This window comes from Hoplias malabaricus, chromosome Y (assembly GCF_029633855.1).
Source record: "Hoplias malabaricus isolate fHopMal1 chromosome Y, fHopMal1.hap1, whole genome shotgun sequence".
NCBI classification, from domain to species: domain Eukaryota; kingdom Metazoa; phylum Chordata; class Actinopteri; order Characiformes; family Erythrinidae; genus Hoplias; species Hoplias malabaricus.
In genome coordinates, this window is record NC_089820.1 from 45,858,063 (window position 1) to 45,878,015 (window position 19,953).

At 37.1% G+C, this 19,953-nt stretch overlaps 1 protein-coding gene across 1 annotated transcript in view; it reads left to right on the forward strand.

Moving 5' to 3' along the window:
* The first annotated feature begins 1,153 nt into the window (after positions 1 to 1,153).
* LOC136679131 (immunoglobulin superfamily DCC subclass member 4-like) overlaps positions 1,154 to 19,953 on the forward strand; it is an 80,035-nt gene continuing 61,235 nt past the window's right edge. The window contains exon 1 of the mRNA XM_066657437.1: positions 1,154 to 1,553. Within this exon, the coding sequence (XP_066513534.1) occupies positions 1,490 to 1,553 (64 nt within the window). The 5' untranslated portion in view covers positions 1,154 to 1,489. The remainder of the gene's footprint in view (positions 1,554 to 19,953) is intronic.

Sequence of the window (19,953 nt, forward strand, 5' to 3'; positions counted from 1 at the left end):
TCTAGCCCAGTGCTAGTCAGTGTAGGCATATGTTAGCTTTCATAGTAGACAGTTAGCTTACTCTTCCCTTAAACGTGCTGAATTCTCCAGTGGTATTGGGTTAGCAGTAGCTGAAAACTACTAAATTTTTACTATAAATATAAAAAAGACTGGCAGCTTAACATTTTAAGTCATTTTTCGTGAGCTCTTAGAATGCATAAAACCCTTTGGACATAGGGTTTCTATCACTGCCACTGTAAAGAAGTCTGACTTGGGCATTTTCTCTAGAACATAATCACTTTAAAATTGTTTTGCTTTTATTTACTTCTTAACCATTGGGTTATGCAGCCATTTTGAGAAATGAGTGAAATTCTTTAAGGTGTTTGTGCATGTAGCCGTTTAGCTCTCAGCAGTTGAAGGGAAAACATGATTTGAGTTCCCTTCTTTTTCTTTTTGTATCAAAACTGAGACATAAAAGGTTATTTAAAAAAAAATCCAGAGGTCCACTAAGAAGTCTAAACTTTGGACACGTTTTAATTACTATGTGGTGACAACTGGGTCTCTTCATCTCTGTGCTTCTCTGTTTCCCAAGATGTTCTTGTATGACACAACTGAAACCCTCTACAAGAGAATACGTTGACTGTGATTCTGTTGTCTTCTCAGTTCTCATAGCTTTTGAAGAGGCACAAACTGATACAATTCAAGGTCACAGATAGGCACACACATAGAAAACACGCTCACAGAGAGGGCTAGGGCTTAATATAATTAAATGATATACTAAATACAGTGTACAGTATATGTAAAAGGTGTATATTGCTTTAATAAGTATACAAAGTGTTTACATTGTACAAAAATTATGTATTAGTAAATTTACGAAAAATATTTCAGAATTCTCTGTATCTCTAATACTAATGTATTTACTAATAATTACACATTTATTAGTAAATATAAAAAATGCTTCACATTATTGAGATAAAAACCTCATTAAGAAAACTGCAAAAAAGTCACAGACACGGAGTTAGAGTGTGTAGTAGAATAAGGGTTTAGCTCCAGTGGTGAAAAAGTCCTCATAATGACAGGAATACAAAGGATAGTGTGTGTCCGTGCATGTGCATGAAAAAGAGAGACGCACACGGGGACAGAGGGAGAGAGAGAAAGAGTGAAGGATAGTGATTGTGAAAGAGGGGACTTGCAGGGTTCAGGCGACTCTAGTGGACACCTAAAGCGGGACTTACCGGTGTGTGAGTAAAAGGCAGTGAGAGAGTGTATGTGTACATTTGTGTGTGTATGTGTGTGGAGGGGCTGCCACACAGAACACACCGAAGGTTGGTGCACAACATGGCGATGGTTCGCCGGCTCTCTCCAGACTAGCGCCGCCGCGCTGAGCCGCTCGGCTCCGGGAGAAGCTGCGAGCACAAGGGCGCTCCCTTTCTTTCCTTCATTATTTCCCTTTTAATTCTTTCCTCTGGGCTCCGCGGCGAGAGAATAAATAGGGAAAACGGAGCTCCACATGGCGCTGAATCGCTGGCTCCTCTGTCTCCTCTCGCTGGGCTGCTGTGGACTCTCCTCACAAGGTACAGAGCAACACCATCCCCTCAAAAACACCCCTAAAGCATACTGTTTGACTGCTGCTATTTGTATTTGTGTTCTCGTCAGGACGTGTGTTTGAGCGCAGACACCAAATTGCTTATCATTTCTTGCACCTTGCTTGCTTCAAAACGTGGTCACTGGACTGTGTTCAGACAAACTGACCACTGCTGAGAGGAGGTCTGAGGTGAAAACTTTCATATTGAGCCATTTTTACTCGAGCCTTGGTGGAATTTAAAGACTCAGAAGTTGCAGTGGGAGTGAGACATTTGGAAGAAAACTAGTAAAGAGCGGTGTGCCCAGTGATTAGAAATATTTGCTTGCTGTGATTGTCCAGTGACTTAATTATTTTGAGTTATAAGTTAAAGTTTACAGGCGAATTAAGGGATATTTCTGATGTTAGCACAACACCGAGGGACGGTTTTCCCTCTGAGGGAAGGGGCTGAAATAAAAGGGATGGTTGGCTGGGTTTGTTTTGACTCTATGGCAAGTGTGAGCTTCATAATATTCCTTTTTATTGAGCAAACAGCCAGAATGCTCCTAATAACGCGTCCACACTTGGAAAAGGTCAGTAGGCACTCTCACGAACTTTTTCCCGGGTGCATTTTTAAAAATATATTTGTTTAAAAAGTTGGAACCTCCAAAAGAACAGAAAAAATTATAAATCTTGTTGAAATAATTTTGTGTCAGACCTAAATGTACATGATTAAAAAGTATAAATTAGTTAAAAATCATTTGGTGTGCTGGTATTGGAGAGAGAAATAACTGATTGACTGTTGCTATTGCTACTGTTTGACGGTTAAATTCATAGCAGTTGATCTGGATTGGAAACAGACCATAGCTCCGTTCATCCAGTGTTATTTTGATTCTCACTCGTTTTCCGGCAAGCCCCGCCCCGCTTACTGTGATTGGTTGGGATTGTCCCGCCTCCTCTTGGCTTTCTGCTGGTGTGTGTGTGTGTGTTTGAACGTCTGCAAATCCCAGCGAAGCGGGGAGGGGCTTAGCGGAAGACAGGTGGGAAAGAAAACAGTAACCCAATTTAGGCACCGCAGTAATGCTAGTTCTGTAGCCTCTCGCATTATTCTGTTGATCAGAAAACTATGCTGCCAACACACTTGTTTCTGCACTTTATGTCATTTCCATCAGTTCCAAGACCATATAGGAGCATTTTGTAGGTTTACAATTTCAGACACTATTTTATCTGTTGCTCTGCATACGTATTCGAGCCACTTTTCACACTGTTCTTCATCCCCTGCAGGACCATCATACTAAACATTAGGGTATTTGGGTGGTGGATCATTCTTAGCATTGCAGTGACTCTGATGTGATAGTGTGTGTTGCTCTGGTAGGTGTGGATCAGTCACAGCAGCACCGCTGGATTTTTTAAAGACTTCAGTGTCACTAATTAAGTAACTATTTATTTATTTATTTATTTATTAATCAATCAATCAATCAATCAATCAATGACTGAATAGTGGTGGCCAATGGTAGTTGACTAAATATTGGACTTTATTGATAAAGTGTTTTATTTTTCCTCGAAGCATTCTGTACTGTCACCATTAGCCAAAAATCTTGTATCTTATTTTTTGATGTAATCTTTGTAATGTAATCTTTTTACATACTTTTGAAATGAAACTTGTGATTTACAAAGGTTTTCAAAAGCAGACCAAAATTGCTTCAAAATGACTAAAATGTAAATCTTTTTTTTATTTATTTAAGAATGGGTATTTCTTCTCCTGCAAAGCCGATTATAGCTGATATTATGCTGTATCTCAAAATAAAACCTAATTTAAAGCACCACAGCTTTCTCTGCCATAGTCTGTCCTGCAGTGAATGATTGTATTTGAAGGAGAGATATCCTTGTGGTTTACAGGTTAAAGGATAGTTTTTGGCATTTGCCAGTTTGTAGTGGTTAAAGGATAGTTTTGGCATATGTCAGTTTGAAATAACAATACCTTTTTAAAAACAGCACAACAAATAGAGAGAACCAATAGACAGTGGACAATGTACAGTATTAGTGGTCTGCTGTCAAAATTCCCCAGATGAACAATACTGCTCATGTTGTTTCAGGTGCTTACCAATGAAATGCCCTTTACAGACATGCCCAAATCATAACAGACTATAAAATGGTTATAATGGCCTCTCAAGGAAGCCACCTTTGGGCTGTACACCAGAGGGCATCACTACTGCTATTGACTGCTATACCAGATAATTAGATGATGGGAAGTAAGTTAAATTATCATGTTAATTAGAAACATTTGTTTTAAATTGAGATATCAAGAGACAATTCCCTGTTGTCTTGGATTATTTTATTGTTAATCTCAATAAATACTTTAAACTCTATAAATGTTGTCTGTTAGCTCAGTGCTTCTGAAAGCAGGCATTAGTGACCATAATTTGGGCGACATATTCTTTCTTTTGGGAACTAGTGTGAGCAAACATGTACCCTCAAAAAATCCCTGAGGACTGATTTCAGAACTGTTGTGTTAGATGACAGCAGTTGTTATGGCTTTCCTTTTTTGATGCTGAAAACTAAACATCTCTGTTTGACCTTCCAGTAAACGTTAAACCTGCAAGAGTGTTTGGAAGACGTTACCTGTTTTTTGTGTTGCTGATTTTGGCAAGAACTTTCTTTTTGTGAAAAGCCTTTCTGCGGGGAATATCTGTCAGTGTGGAGGTGGCATTGTTTTGGAGACTTTAGCCAAGGTCTGAATTTGAAACATGATCTCTTTCCATTTTTTGTTGTCTCCTGCCTTATCTTTCTCACTCTGTGCAGACAGAATTTTATTCAGTTGATCAGGTTAGATCACTGTTTTATTCCTGCTTTCAGAACTGTTGTGTTAGATGACAGCAGTTGTTATGGCTTTCCTTTTTTGATGCTGAAAACTAAACATCTCTGTTTGACCTTCCAGTAAACGTTAAACCTGCAAGAGTGTTTGGAAGACGTTACCTGTTTTTTGTGTTGCTGATTTTGGCAAGAACTTTCTTTTTGTGAAAAGCCTTTCTGCGGGGAATATCTGTCAGTGTGGAGGTGGCATTGTTTTGGAGACTTTAGCCAAGGTCTGAATTTGAAACATGATCTCTTTCCATTTTTTGTTGTCTCCTGCCTTATCTTTCTCACTCTGTGCAGACAGAATTTTATTCAGTTGATCAGGTTAGATCACTGTTTTATTCCTGCTTTTTAGTCATTAAAGATCAGCTCCCCTCTTGAACTAGCTATGTGAAAATATGTTAATGCCGAACTGTAGGATAGACTAGAGTATAATAACACTACACGAATAGCTACATTTCATGATATTATGATTCTGATGTATGGTTTATACAGAAGTCTACTAAAATGATCTAAATGGTATTAGATATGTTTCCTTGATTGCATCAATAGAGGCGTTAGTCCAAAACCAAATTTGGCATCTTTATTACTAAAGATCTAAAGTATTAATTTTTATAGACTTTTGCATTTTGAAATATGTAAAATGATGAGTATAATTCCATTTCTAAGCATGACTATAACCCAGTCTTTTAATGGTAAATACAAATACTCATTATGGCTTCATGGAACATCACCAGAGCAAAGGAATTTCCAATAGAATATATCCATAAATGTTATTCATAAAGGTTAATGGCATTGGCTTGATTTGTATTATCTGCGGTATGACATATAATACTGTAACTTTATACAACTTTATTGTATATGCCAAGGGTGGCAGAAGTAATCGAGTCTTTCTATGACCTTTCACTCACATGCTCCTAGTTTTAAGTTCCCTATATGCAAGATTAGTAGAACAAGTCAGCTAAGTTCATTCGTACACTGGGTTTGGAAATCAGAAGTGTAAATGTGTTCATTTAATGCTTTGATATGTTTGGTGTGATTCTGCATTATATTTTGCAAATACATTGTATAATAAATAAACTCACAGTGGGCAAATAAAAAATATTTTCCAAAGATTAATGCATTTATGTATAACATGCATAAAAATATATAAAAATAAGTTTCGTGTTTTTTCCCGCCTGTGAGTAATGCCACAGATGTCAGTGATGCCTTCATCAGAAGGCTGCCCTTTGGTTGGCCAGATGTTCACCCTAACTGGTTGAAACCAGAGAAAGTAAAGAATGCAGTCTAAGGTTTCCTGGCAATAAGGTTCAGTAAGAGATCTACGTTTGAGAGACAGATAAAAGCTTAAAGCTGGCTTTTTTTTTTTTGAGAATTTTATGTAGGACACCAAAAATGAACACATTCTTCTTTAAATATAAATAAGTAATAAATGTATTTTTACACCTCAGTAAGAATAAACTAGTGCAGGTGTCATGTTTAGATAATGTATTAGAAAACAGTGGAGCAAACTAGGGGCAGCAAAAGGGATGATACTGATGTTTTTATTATATTTTTTACCCAAAGCAAAAAATGGGAGGGAGTAGTGACCTATGCTGTTTGTGCTGGGTTATCCAATGGCTTGCATTTTTTTGAGTGACAGTTATTACACCCCCAGCCCTCTACCCAAACCAAACTCTGCCTGTAATTTTGGCTGCATGAGGTTTGCTCCCACTGAACCAGAGCTGATGGGAGCCCCTTGCTGGGGTGCACAGGGCATTCCTGATGCTACGTACCAGTGTTTCAAAGAGAAAGAGGAATGCTGTGTGTGTGTGTGTGTGTTTCAGAGAGAGAGAAAGAGAGGTATGGAGGGAGGGAAAGAGAAGTCCCCATGGTTTGTGGTTGTGTAGTGGGAACTGGGTCTTGTACATGGTGATGGTTGGGATTTGGGAGGGAGATGAAGGGGGGGTTCATTTTGGGGGGTTGGAGGGAAGACACCACTGCCAATGGCATCCTCTCTCTCTCTCTCTCTCTCTCTCTGACTTTGTAGAGGACAGATGAGCACTATATATATATTAAATCATTCTTAAAATCCATGACATATTTAAGTTGTTGTATACCGTTTCACAGAAGTGTTTTTATACGTTTTTGGTGCAATTAATGTTATGGGCAAGTGTCAAAAATATGATTTTTGTTTTACCATATTCCCATCCTTAAAAGTGTAGAATTGGTTGGGGCAATTGATTTTAAGTAAAATATTAGGGCTTTTGGTCAAAGCACATTCCCATGCTGTACACGCTGAAAGCATGTTTTCTGGAGCTCATGCTGTCAAGGCAGCTTGTCGGGTGGAAAAACTCCAGACCATGTTTTCTGTCTCATGCAACACTTCCTACTGTGTTGTTCAGCATTCCTCTATTTTCATCCAAATCTATTATACAACCCTTTGTTCTTTAACCCACTGAAGCCTAGACTGAAATTCAGATATTAATGTTAAGACTTGTAAGTTTAATAGTTAAACATTTAAATTAGATTAGAAATTTGTATTAATAAAGACAAATAGGGGAAAGACAGGTCTGTGATTGATTTCTTAATTTGAATGCAGATGTTCTGCAGGAGGGCAAGAGAAAGTTGTAGACACTTTATTTTCATTTTACTGTTGTTCGTTATATTTCTGTTTGTGCCACATGTGATTCCTAGTGCATGATATCCAGCCCCATAACATCTAACCTTGACATTTAGCTTTAGCGCCAGTGTGTCTCACTTCTTCCGTTTTTTCTCAAATGGTCAAGAATTTAATGGTCATAGTTGACCTCAAAACTAGCAAGGCCTTTGGAAGTGTTGCAGCAAGAAAGACCTTAAATGGAGCAAGACATTCTTGGTGGTATTTCTAAAACGCTGCAGTGATCGTATTGGTGACAAGGCTATGATTAAATGAAAATACTGTGGTGTAAGTTTGTTATAGGACTAATTTGTATTTTTCAGATTTTTACAGATTAGTATGTCTATACTCATTCACAGTGAAACTTGCTGTATTTAATGAAGTATTTTAAATTGTTCTCTAATGTCTAGATAGATGTGTTATAATAGTTGGGGAAATAAAATACCCAGATGCCGTTTTGCACACCTGTTTACATCCCTGTGATTTGGCCATATAAGGAAACATGCTGCTTACCTCTATATGCTCAAAAATAATGTGATGAGCTCTGTTCTGATTGCCTAGAGAGAGACAAGATAATGGCTCACATGGAATCAACATGTCAAAATAAATTGCTAGAATTACTAGGGATGAACGTTTAGGAACGTTTAGGCATCAAACTGTATTTCATCGCTGTCCACTGAACAATATGTTTCTCCAAAAATCAATTTTTTCCTGGAACAAGAAAGAATTCTCTTCCTCTCATCGCAAGTAAATCACAGCAAATATTGCAAACATTGTCTTGTTCTGTACAACCCTAAACGCATCCTATGGGATACCACTCAGAAGCAACACATCTCTCTCGATACTACCTCTCACCACTTGATATATGAAACACAGTGAAACCAAAGCCAAAACAAAGTATAAAACTATAGGTTAATTCTTTATTTGAAGTGTGCAGTTCTTTTTCTCACAAGAACAAGGATTGGAGGTGTTTTTATTAATGGACACGTTTGATAGCAATGTAAATACTGTCAAGGCTGGTGCAATACAGTTTAAGAGTTTGGAATTGGTCCTTTACTTGTTTATTTTTTGAAGGTGGAGACAATGGTGTTTGAGAGTTTCCATGTACTAAACATTCCTTATTCAGCTATAAATACTGTTTTCTGTTATATGCCACCATAAAGATATTCTTCATTAACTCATTTAGTTAACAACATATCAAAACACTACAAAGAAAAAAAAAACATTAATAAACTATTTATAAAATGTCTTAAATTTTCAAACACATTCTTTTCATCTTTCAATGGAAGTCAGTGAAAAGAAAAATTTTATTCCCAGTATTTTGGGACATTCCTATTGGTCCATTCACCAAATCAGATCAAATCAAATGTATTTGTATAGCGCCTTTTACAACTGATGTTGTCACAAAGCAGCTTCACAATTTCAGAACAGAACATTTAAATCAAAGCCCAATGCGAGCAAGCCGAAGGCGACAGTGGCAAGGAAAAACTCCCTCGAGGCTGGAGGAAGAAACCTTGGGAGGAACCAAGAGGACCCATCCTCCTCTGATCAAACTATAGATTGAAATAAAGTGTTCACGCGATGTGAAGGACAGCTCTTGTCTTTAAATAATGTAGTAAACTAAAAATGGACAAAAATGGAGATATTTCATTATTCTAAAAATGGGGATGATTAGCGGCTGAAGTCAGACATCATAAATAATTGCTTTGGATCTCAGTGTTTTACCTGTGGTACACTAGTCAAGACGCTGTGTAAGGTCAGATGACCTTAAGTGGAGTGACATCAGAGAAGAAGGAAGCATTTTAAGCTTCCCAAATTTTACAGTACTGGGATTCTGTTATGTAGCAAAGATTAAACTTCAGCTTTTTTGCTGTCACTGTTCTTGTTCCCACAGCCACCAGATTAAAGGTCAATCTCTAAATTTCCAAGAAATCTACTGTTATTTCTCACTGTTGCCTCAATAATAGGAGACTGACACCAGTTTTATACAAAATGACAATATATACTAAGACAATATATAAATTTGTTTATTTGGTGAGACATGATTTAATGTCTCATATGTTAAATATGTTAACATAACCATTTCAACATCTCTCTATGAGAAAGCCCAGTGTTAACCATTATGGAAGCAGTAGTTCATGAACTACCTTCATTACTTGTATTAGAATGACAGCCTTTCATTGTACTCCTAAGGAGTATAAGGAATGTAACTAATCCATGCAGTGGCTGGAGCTCTTCTTCTTCTTCGTCTTTCGGCTGCTCTCGTCTGGAGATCCGCACACCGATTTGGCACAGTTTTTATGCTGGATTGGCTGGACCTCATCAAGAAGGCAGAAACAAAATGTCGGTTCTTCTAATTGCATTTTTGTAACTGATGTGAAGTTATGTTTATATGTATCCATTCTTGTATTTTTATAGAGAAAGTTTTTCGACATCTTTATACATGCATAGATAGACAATGGATATAATCCTGATTTCTGTGTCTTGTGCTCGTTTTTCCCTCCTCCTCCCCTTAGAAGTCTTTTTGGCACTGTGGTATGGGAGCTTCTTTCTCGCCATGGAAGACCCAGCTTTATGGATTATTCATGAACTTAATTACATCTTTAATGATCAATGTGCTGCTCTGTAAATGTTGTAATTTTGCTAATTCAGTTACGCTGGGTATGCTTTGGGGAGAATATCCTTTGTCTGCAGTATTTAAATTTTCTGCATCTGGCATGTAGTATGTATCTACAGAAAGCTGGATGCAAATTAGCAGTTATCAAACTGTGAATTTATTCTTTTAATAACGGTAATTACTACAAATCCCAAAATGCTTCTGATTTTGTGCACATATGTGTATTTACATCACAGTTTGCATGCATATTGCTGGCTAGGTGGTGTGGGAATGTCCAAAAGATTAGCTTAGGGTATGCCAAAAGCATCGAAAACAATTAAGGGCACAGCAGTATCCCAATGGCTTTTATGAATTCAGCCAACAGCTTTTCTGCATATTTTGTCAACATACTATAGACGGGACATGAAAAGATCCCTGCTTTACCACCTCAAGTCCAAAACACACATCACAAAAAAGGTGAAAGCATATATGCCCCTCCAAGGAAACAGCAAAGTCATCGATCATAAGGCGTGAGTTTGTGGAAGATTTAGTTGCTCTTTGTGCCGAATCCAACATAACTTTTGAAAAAAAAATATGTATAGATATAATTATATAATTTTAAAATATGTGCTTTAAATATTATTTTTACAATTTTCATTTGTTTATTGCTATTGCTAAAGGTAACTGCAGTAGTTTCAGTAAATATAAGTCAGCATTTGTTATTGTTTATTAAATTTATTTTATTTTATTTAAAAAAACCTGAAAAACTTTTAAAACATCTGAAGTGTGTAAAAAAATCAATTAAAAAACGAAAACAGAAAAAAAGAATATGGAATTTGCAGAAAAATAAATCGGGTTTCATGGGGCTCTACTGGTTCAAGTTCCAGATCAAAACAAATTACTGAAGAGTGTTACTATTTACATCTAGGTTAGTAGATGGAACAAGGTTATTTTTGATGTATTTGTGGAAGTTTATTTGATTGTGGAAGATTTAATTTGATGTGCCCCAATGGAATTTCTGTTCTATGTAATACATTATAAATAACTTTCATGTAGAAAAATGTTATAATAATCAAATTGGTGCATTGCTGAACTCCTGTTTAAGCTATTAAATTTAAAACTAGGAGATTTGGTGCGTTTGGATTTTTCAGTGTGTGAAAACAGACCAAACCAAGGGGAAAACACTCCAAGATTACAAGCTTTTTTAACTGATACCGACGGGAACAAATTAAGTACAGGTGTGAAAATGCCCTGAGAAACATTTAAAGTGGCTTCAATGCTATATATAGGTGCTGGTCACAAAATTAGAATAACATGAAAAAGTAGATTTCTTTCAGCAATTCCATTTAAAAAGTGAAACTTGCATATTATACTCATTCATTACACAAAGACTGATATATTTCAAGTGCTTATTTCTTTTAATTTGCTGATTATAACTGACAACTAATGAAAACCCCAAATTCAGTATCTCAGAAAATTAAAATATTTGTGAAAAGGTTCAATATTAAATACACTTGGTGCCACACAGTCTAATTCTGTAGGCTACACAATCATGGGGAAGAGTGCTGACTTGACAGTGGTCCAAAAGACGATCCATGACACCTTACACAAACAGGGCAAGACACAAAGGGTCATTGCTGAAGAGGCTGGCTGTTCACAGACCTCTGTCCAAGCACATTAATAGAGAGGCGAAGGGAAGGAAACGATGTGGTAGAAAAAAGTGTACAAGCAATAGGGATAACCACATCCTGGAGAGGATTGTGAAACTAAACCCATTCAAAGATGTGGAGGAGAGTCACAAAGACTGGACTGCAGCTAGAGTCAGTGCTTCAAGAACCACCACGGAGAGACGTATGCAAGACATGGGTTTCAGCTGTTGCATTCCTTGTGTCAAGCCACTCTTGAACAAGAGACAGTGTCAGAAGCGTCTCGCCTTCACTAAAGACAAAAAGGACTGGACTGCTGCTGAATGGTCCAAAGTTATGTTCTCTGATGAAAGTAAATTTAGCATTTTCTATGGAGATCAAGGTCCCAGAGTCTGAAGGAAGAGAGGAGAGGCACAGAATCCATGTTGCTTGACATCCAGTGAAAATGTTTTCACCTTCAGTGATGGTTTGGGGTGCCATGTCATCTGCTGGTGTTGGTCCACTGTGTTTTCTGATGTCCAAGGTCAATGTAGCTGTCTACCAGGAAGTTTTAGAGCACTTTATGCTTCCTGCTGCTGTGCAACTTTATGGAGATGAAGATTTCATTTTCCAACTGAACTTGGCACCTGCACACAGTGACAAAGTTACCAGTACCTGGTTTAAGGACTATGGCATCCCTTTTCTTAATTGGCCAGCAAACTCGCCTGACCTTATCCCCATAAGATATTGTGAAGAGGAAGATGCAATACGCCAGACCCAACAATGCAGAAGAGCTGAAAGCCACTATCAGAGCATCCTGGGCAGTCCCACAGACTGATCGACAGACATGCCACGCCGCATTGCTGCAGTAATTCAGGCAAAAGGAATCCCAACTAAGTATTGAGTGCTGTACATGCTCATACTTTTCATGTTTATACTTTTCAGTTCGCCAGCATTTCTAAAAATCCTTTTTTGTACTGGTCTTAAGTAATATTCTAATTTTCTGAGATACTGAAATTGGGGATTTCATTAGTTGTCAGTTATAATCATCAAATTAAAAGAAATAAGCACTTGAAATATATCTGTCTGTGTGTAATGAATGATATACAAGTTTCTTTTTGAATGGAATTACTAAAATAAATGATCTTTTCATGATATTCTAATTTTATGGCCAGCACCTGTATGTGCAAGGTATGAAAAGTAAAGTAAACAGGAGACTTGGGTTGTTATGAAGTATGATATTTGCTATGCCACCTACAATGGCTGGATTTATGATCTTAAATCAGTGTTATACAAAAACATATAATGCATTTGGGGCTGACAGCAGGCAACAAGTGAAACCAGAATGGGTTTTAGTGGCTGTGAAACTGAAAAAGTTTAAATTGAACCTTCAATAACGAAAATGTGGAAGCTTTGATGGTATCTTATTTGTGTAACCAGATGGTTTGTATTGGCACATGGCCTATTTCAGGCTTAGTAAATCTGCCATGCTTCCCCATTGGAAACCCACTGACTTCACAAAGTTTACTCTTGTTAATGGTTATTCTGCTGGACAAATATTGGACAGTTTGTGTTGATTGATCCTGTGTTTTCTGTGTTCCATCATTATCACTCTCATATTATCACTGCAGAGCTGAGAATGATCCTTCGCCAAAATCATGGAATAGACAGTGCGTGTAGAAAAAAGTCATCATTGTGGTTACATTGTAATGGCTGATTAGTGTATATATTACTTTATATTTTTATTTTCTGCATTTTCCTTCAGTATTTTTTTGTATTCATCATTCTTTCAAATAAATCCATGGTACATGAATATATACACACGTTAAGAAAATGGTTCTTCAACTTGATGGGGAACATCTACATCTGCTGTATATAGAACCTTTTTGAAAATTGTTCTATGTAGCACTAAAATGGGGTCTTGTATTGTTAGACTGTTCAGCTCTAATGATAAGAGAACCTATTTTGATCTTATAAAGAACCATAGATATTACATTCTCAATCAAGCTGAAGAATCATTTTACCATGCAAACAACAATTTAAGCATACAAATTGTTCTATATAGAAAGCCTTTCTCTACATAAAACTGTTGTCTTTAATCAAGAACACTTGCCTTGACAGACATTTTTAAGGGTGTGTGACATTAACAGTGTTAAAAACTACACACTAGTAGAACATTTGGATATTACAAATGGAGAACATTACACATTTATACCATATAGTTGATCAAATCCCTTCTTCTCTTTCTCTTCTCAACTTTTAAATTTCTCTTGATTCTAGTTGATGAGGTAAACATAGCTGACTAGCACGCATGCACACATTACCCAGAAATGCCCATCCTGGAAAGCAGGACAACAAACTGAAGGTCAATGATTTTAATGCCATGAAATCAATCCTGGTAAATGAAAATGCCATGTTTTATGTAAAGTATAACAGTGACACTAACTAGCTGAACATAAAAGAAAACTTTGAGTTAACCTTTGATTATAAACCAAATGACAATGCTGAAAAATGTTTTTACTGTTTGACTGTTTGGTAAATCACACAACTACATAATTTTCAGCTTCTAATATTCAAATCCATTGTTGAACTGCAGAAGCCATTCAAACTGTTATTATTGAGTTCAGTTAACTTTCTTTCATTTCCATGCAGCAAAATGACTGTTACAAAAGTTGGCCTGGTAAATTACTGTAGTAAGTCTGGATATTTTCCATAGTTTCCCTTTCACACATAGACTTATAGTATAGTTTCAGTACACATTGAATGATAACTGGATTAGGAACACCTGCCTGGTATCTACACTCATTGACCAATACAAACTGTGCAGCAACAGATCAACTGTTGTCTCTGACTTTGCATCTACAAGGTGGACCAATGAGGAAAGTGTGTCTAACAGAGTGGACAGCGACAAAAATTTTAAAATCTCGAGCAGCAGTGCACAACACAAAATAACCCACCACAACCATGTCTGTGTCACTGCAGCACTGAAAATAACCCCCCACCTTTAGTTTTTTTTTCATCAGTGGTGGCAGGCTCACTCTCTCTCCTCCTCATTCCTACACCAAGTTTTAAAAATGTAGTTAAAATATAAATACGAATGAGAACTATAAAGTACAATATTTTAGGTACATAAAAACTAAGTACATACATCCAGTGTACAACATATCAATATCAACATTATATCATATTGACTGAAATTAAGAAATATATCATGATATAAATATTGTCCATTTTGTCCAACTCTGTGGTCGAACCTACAGCTCCTTTGGGTAATGTCTGGAAAAGTTCTGGGTTACTGTGCTGTCGGAAAAGGGATTCTCAAAGTTATCTTGGAGGGCTGGTGTAAAGCACCTTTTTATTGTGATTCACATGATGTCAGACAGATGTCACAAATGTGTGCTGGACATTTGCCATTCAGGACGGTATTGGAAGAAGGATTGGACTTAGGTCTTCTCATCCACAGTTAGACACAAACATAAGTGTGATATGTGTGTAATCAGAATGAAGGTTAGTGCTTGGAATAGCCTGGGGATGGCAATATCTCCTTCTGATGTGCTTATTGAATATTTATAAGTTCTAGCGTCTTCACCACGTGACTGCGTGTATTTATGTTAATATGAGATAAACATAAATGATCATTTTCTCTGTGTGCAGTTCTGTGCAAATGTGCAAAAACACCCATTTATTTAATTTTCAGTCAGAATAGTCACTTTGTGCTTATTTGTTTTTCAGCATCAGGAAAATAAACAGAATACCTATATTTAACAGAAAATTACACAAACGTCACAACAACCTTTATAATATATGGTATTTTCAGTATTTCACTATTTCATTTTTCTTATATTACAGCCCACATTCTTTTTGTTGGGCTTGAAAGAAATCAACAGGGATATATTTTCAAACCTCCAACAATTTCAGAGGTTTAATTTAGTTGTTTTTACTGCACTTTGCAATTGCATTAATCCCAAACACATTCAGTGTTGTTCAGGTCCAGGCTCTGTTGTGGCCAACCAATTATTCTGATAACACAGGCAGTGCCTCTGTTTGATTTGCAAATGTTTTTCTTTTTGTCCATTTCCTTTTCCTACAAACAGGTTATTGAGAGCTACTTGTTATTTCAGACTGCTGTTATTGTCTTTTCATGGTGGAAAGATGGAGAGTAAAACTTGTAATATTTTCAGCTTTAAACCCTGAGCAAAGCTTAAAGATTCTCAAAGATGATTGTCAGAGTATAGGTGGTCTAATACGCGTTAATCAGTTTTGAAAACCTATGCTATTTCAATATTTTTTCTTTTATGTTTTTCTTTCATGTTTATCTCACATCTAACCTCCCTCATTCTTATCGGCTGACAAATTAATATCTTGTGCTTAATGACCTTTTTGATTGGGAGAGGAATAAATGGTGTGTGGTATCTGACTTTGGCACAGTACTGTATGTGTGGATCTGTGTGTTTAGTGGGGTCTCTCTCTCGTCGGGTAAACAGTCATACGATCACATTCCTTCCATTCCACACCGCTGTCCACTAGGTCACATGATGCAGGAGGAGGAGCATAGTCCCAGGGTGGGATGGGAAGGGGATGGATGTGTGATTAAATGGAGGGGGTGTGTGCACGTGAGTGAGGGTGACAAAGGGGGAGAGAGAGAGAGAGAGAGAGAGAGAGAGAGAGAGAGAGAGAAATAAACAAAAAGTGAGTGAGTGGGTGATTGAGTATGCGTTAAAATTCACTTTCATTCTGAGGCTCAAATGCAGAATATGGGCAAGAGAGAATCTCACAGAAAGAGAACACACACACACACACACACATACAGACATCCTTAAATAATGATGTTGACTGTCAAAAAGAGGGTGCTATGTGCTGGATCATTTCATGTGAAAATGAATGCGCAGGTGTAACAAAAAATAAAAGACATTTTTCTTTATGTTATAACTGGCAGAATCCGCAGCTCATTGGCCCTCAAACCACAGGAGAATATTATTTGCTACAAGACAAGACAGAATTTTAAAACAGTGTTAATTCTTTCAGATTCTCTTTAAAAGAGGACCTCTTCAAACTGCCAGTTACTTTGATTGACACATTTAATAAGGGAAACAAAATAAATAAATAAATAAAAATCATGTCTTGAAGCAGACACGAGTGCACTTCATTTCTTTCAGACTGTGGTCAGCCCCTTCAGCCCCTTGTTTACCCTTTTGAAACAGTGTGTCCGATATATGTGTGTGTGCTGAAAGACTCACAGCTGCAGGCCTATAGAGCAGAGCTTAACTGTCAAGAGGTTCCTGCTTTTTCCCTGCTGTTCTGAGCTTTACTGTAATGCCCAAAACACAGCACTGTGGCTCTTCTAAGGAACCACATGGAGAAGATAATCACTCCCTTTTTATCTCTAGCTCTTTGACACTGTACCAAAAAATGTGAGTATAAAATTTCAAACTGGACATTCTTTGACACTGAACTGATATTTTGGTGAAATAACAACTTAAATTTGGCATTTTCCCCCAAATATAGTTATCAGCCTTGACATATCGAGTATTTAATGTTAGTATCTTTAGCTTCATGACTGTGCCACATAACTAATGTAGCTAATATCCAAATGTCAAGTATACTCAATCACACCGCTGTATGTTAATTAGAACCCAGAATGACACTAGTGGCATTATAGCTAACAACAGTAATAGCAGACATGCTTTTTTGTTTGTAATATTGTCCATTTTTATACCCATATGCTAGCATCATTTATTTAAGCATATATGAGAGGTGGTGTCGCAGTCACACACCTCCAGGGACCTGGAGGTTGTGGGTTCGATTCCTGCTCCGGGTGACTGTCTGTGAGGAGTCGGTGTGTTCTCCCCGTGTCCGCGTGGGTTTCCTCCGGGTGCTCTGGTTTCCTCCCACAGTCCAATAACACACGTTGGTAGGTGGATTGGCAACTCAAAAGTGTGCATAGGTGTGAGTGAATGTGTGTGTGTGTGTGTGTGTGTGTGTGTCTGTGTTGCCCTGTGAAGGACTGGCGCCCCCTCCAGGGTGTATTCCTGCCTTGCGCCCAATGATTCCAGGTAGGCTCTGGACCCACCGTGACCCAGAACTGGATAAGCGGTTACAGATAATGAATGAATGAATGAATATATGAGATGACTTAAAGTAAAGACTGTGAATCATGAAGAATATTTCCTGCTTGAAGAAAGAAATCTTGATGATATGTGGGGGTAATGGCTTACTTGGGGGTAATGTATGTGTACAAAATGACATCAACAAAAAGCAGATGAGATATTAGAGTCAGACAGAGGTGGCAAAATTTACAACACTCCACAGGATGTCATTCTTACTGCCTTGCTCCTCTAATCACCATAAACCAGCATTTGAGGTGTCAGGTAGTTGAAAGAATTATCTGGGAAGGATATTTACATTCTGGCACGGAATTTGCCACATCTAGATACAGAGAAATTTCACTGTAGTTTGAATTGATAATGAACAATATATTAAAAAGTAATTTTTTCTTTTAAATTATATATGTTGAATACCTCTTGATAAATTATTATATATGATAATGTGAAATGTTCATTTACAGTTAACAAATGGGAATACACATTCTTGATTTCATGCTGCCATTAACAAGTATGAGGAAAGTGTGTGATGGCTTAGTCAAGTCAAGTGATATTTATTTATAAAACACATGTAAAAGACAGTGAATGTCAGCCAGAGTGCTGCACAATAAAATCAACTAACAAACAAAACCAGATAAAATTATAAAACATACATATAAAAGAAAAAAAAAGCAAAATAATCTAACAATAAAATGTTGTGGAAGAAATACTGATGGCAAGATAACATAAACCAAGGCAGAACAAATGACTGTAATATTTTAAAAAGACCCAAATGCCAGAGAAAATAAATAGGTTTTCAAATTGGACTTAAAAGTCACTATTGTAGGGGATTGATTTATGAAGAGTGGGAGACTTTTCCAAAGTCTTGGGGCAGCTACAGCAAATGCCCGATCTCCTTTGAACCTCAACCGAGAATGAGGGGTGTCTAAAAGCAGTTGGTTAGAGGAACGTAGGGCACATGGGTTAGATCAAAGACAAAGAAGATCCGAAATATATTTAGCCAGGCCATGGAGAATTTTACAGACGAACAGTAACACTTTAAATTTAACTCTATATTTCACTGGTAGCCAGTGCAACGACGCCAACACAGGGGTAATTCTCTCCCTTTTTTTAGTACTGGTCAAAAGACTTGCAGCTGCATTTTGGACCAGTTGCAATCATAACAGGCTCGAATCAGAGATCCCCAGGTACAGAGAATTACAATAGTCAATACGAGAGGAGATAAAAGCATTAATAACTGTTTCCAGGACTTTAAAAGACAGTATTCTCTTAAGTTTAGGTATATGGCGGAGTTGAAAGATACTACCTCCCACAACAGTGCTTATTTGCTTTTCAAATGTAGGATCAGTGTCATAAATGAAACCAAGGTTTTTTACTTTGCTATGTACTTTAGATGACAGATGCCCAGGTTCATTGGCCATGGTTGCACTCAAGTGGGGATTTCCAAAAATAATCACATATGTCTTGTCTTGGTTCAGTTTGAGAAAGTTCTTAGACATTCAGCACTCTACGCCCCTCAAGCAATCCATCATGAGTTTTAGAGAACAATTTTCTCCTTATTTCAGTGGAAGATAAAACTATGTGTCTATATATGTCATTAGCATTACAATGATATGAAATACTATATTTTTGAAAAATTGACCCAAGATGGAGCATGTACAAAGAAAAGAGGATGGATCCCAAGATAGAGCCCTGAGGTACACCACAAGTAATAGATGCAGGAGAGGACTTAGGCTTCGCTTATGTATGATGTAAATTGGTAGGCTTATCTTCATCACGTTACTTATTATCTTTGTAGCTCCAGGGCAAAACTAAAGAAAGCTTACTGTAAATTTGCCCTGATTCGTAACCTACACTTAGGGTAAAGAGAGAAATGGATTTAAATTTTTAACAAAAAAAGTACTAGTTTATCAGTGTGTTTTGTCCATGTCATCCCACTCATTGTTTCTGCTCCTGCCCTCGCCTTGGTGGAATACGGAACTCTCTTTGAACTCAACTGAAGTCCTTATTAGAGCTTGAATGACAGCATTGTGTCCAATTTTGTGTCCTGATGTTAAGGAACTCACGGTTCTGAAATCCATGATATTGGCTAATATAAATATCATTTTATCCAAAATAATCCAAACACTTTGTGCCAGTTTTAATAATATCAAAACATTCATGTAAAATCATTCATCACACATAGGCCCTGACTTTACTGGAGATTGCACAATTGGAATCAATCAATATTTGACCATAACACACAGTCTTTCAATTAATTTTAGAATATATGTAGCAGTATATTTAATTTGAATGCATTTCATTGAATTAGGTCCACCTACTAGATCCATCATTTTATTGTGGACCCTGTTGCTTAAAATAACTGCCTACAAAAACATAAAACATTACCCTTGATCTGTGTTAAAAAAATGCTGTAAAAGTTCATGATCAGGGCTCTCCTATAAAACAGGATGATAATAAAACATTATCATGTCTTGTGCCTCATACGTCATAGCTTACGTCACTTCTTGCCCTTTCTGTCCATGAAAGGCAAAATCCTATGGAACCAAGCTATCCACTTTGACTCAACAGAATTCTCTTCTTTTCTCTCCCTCATG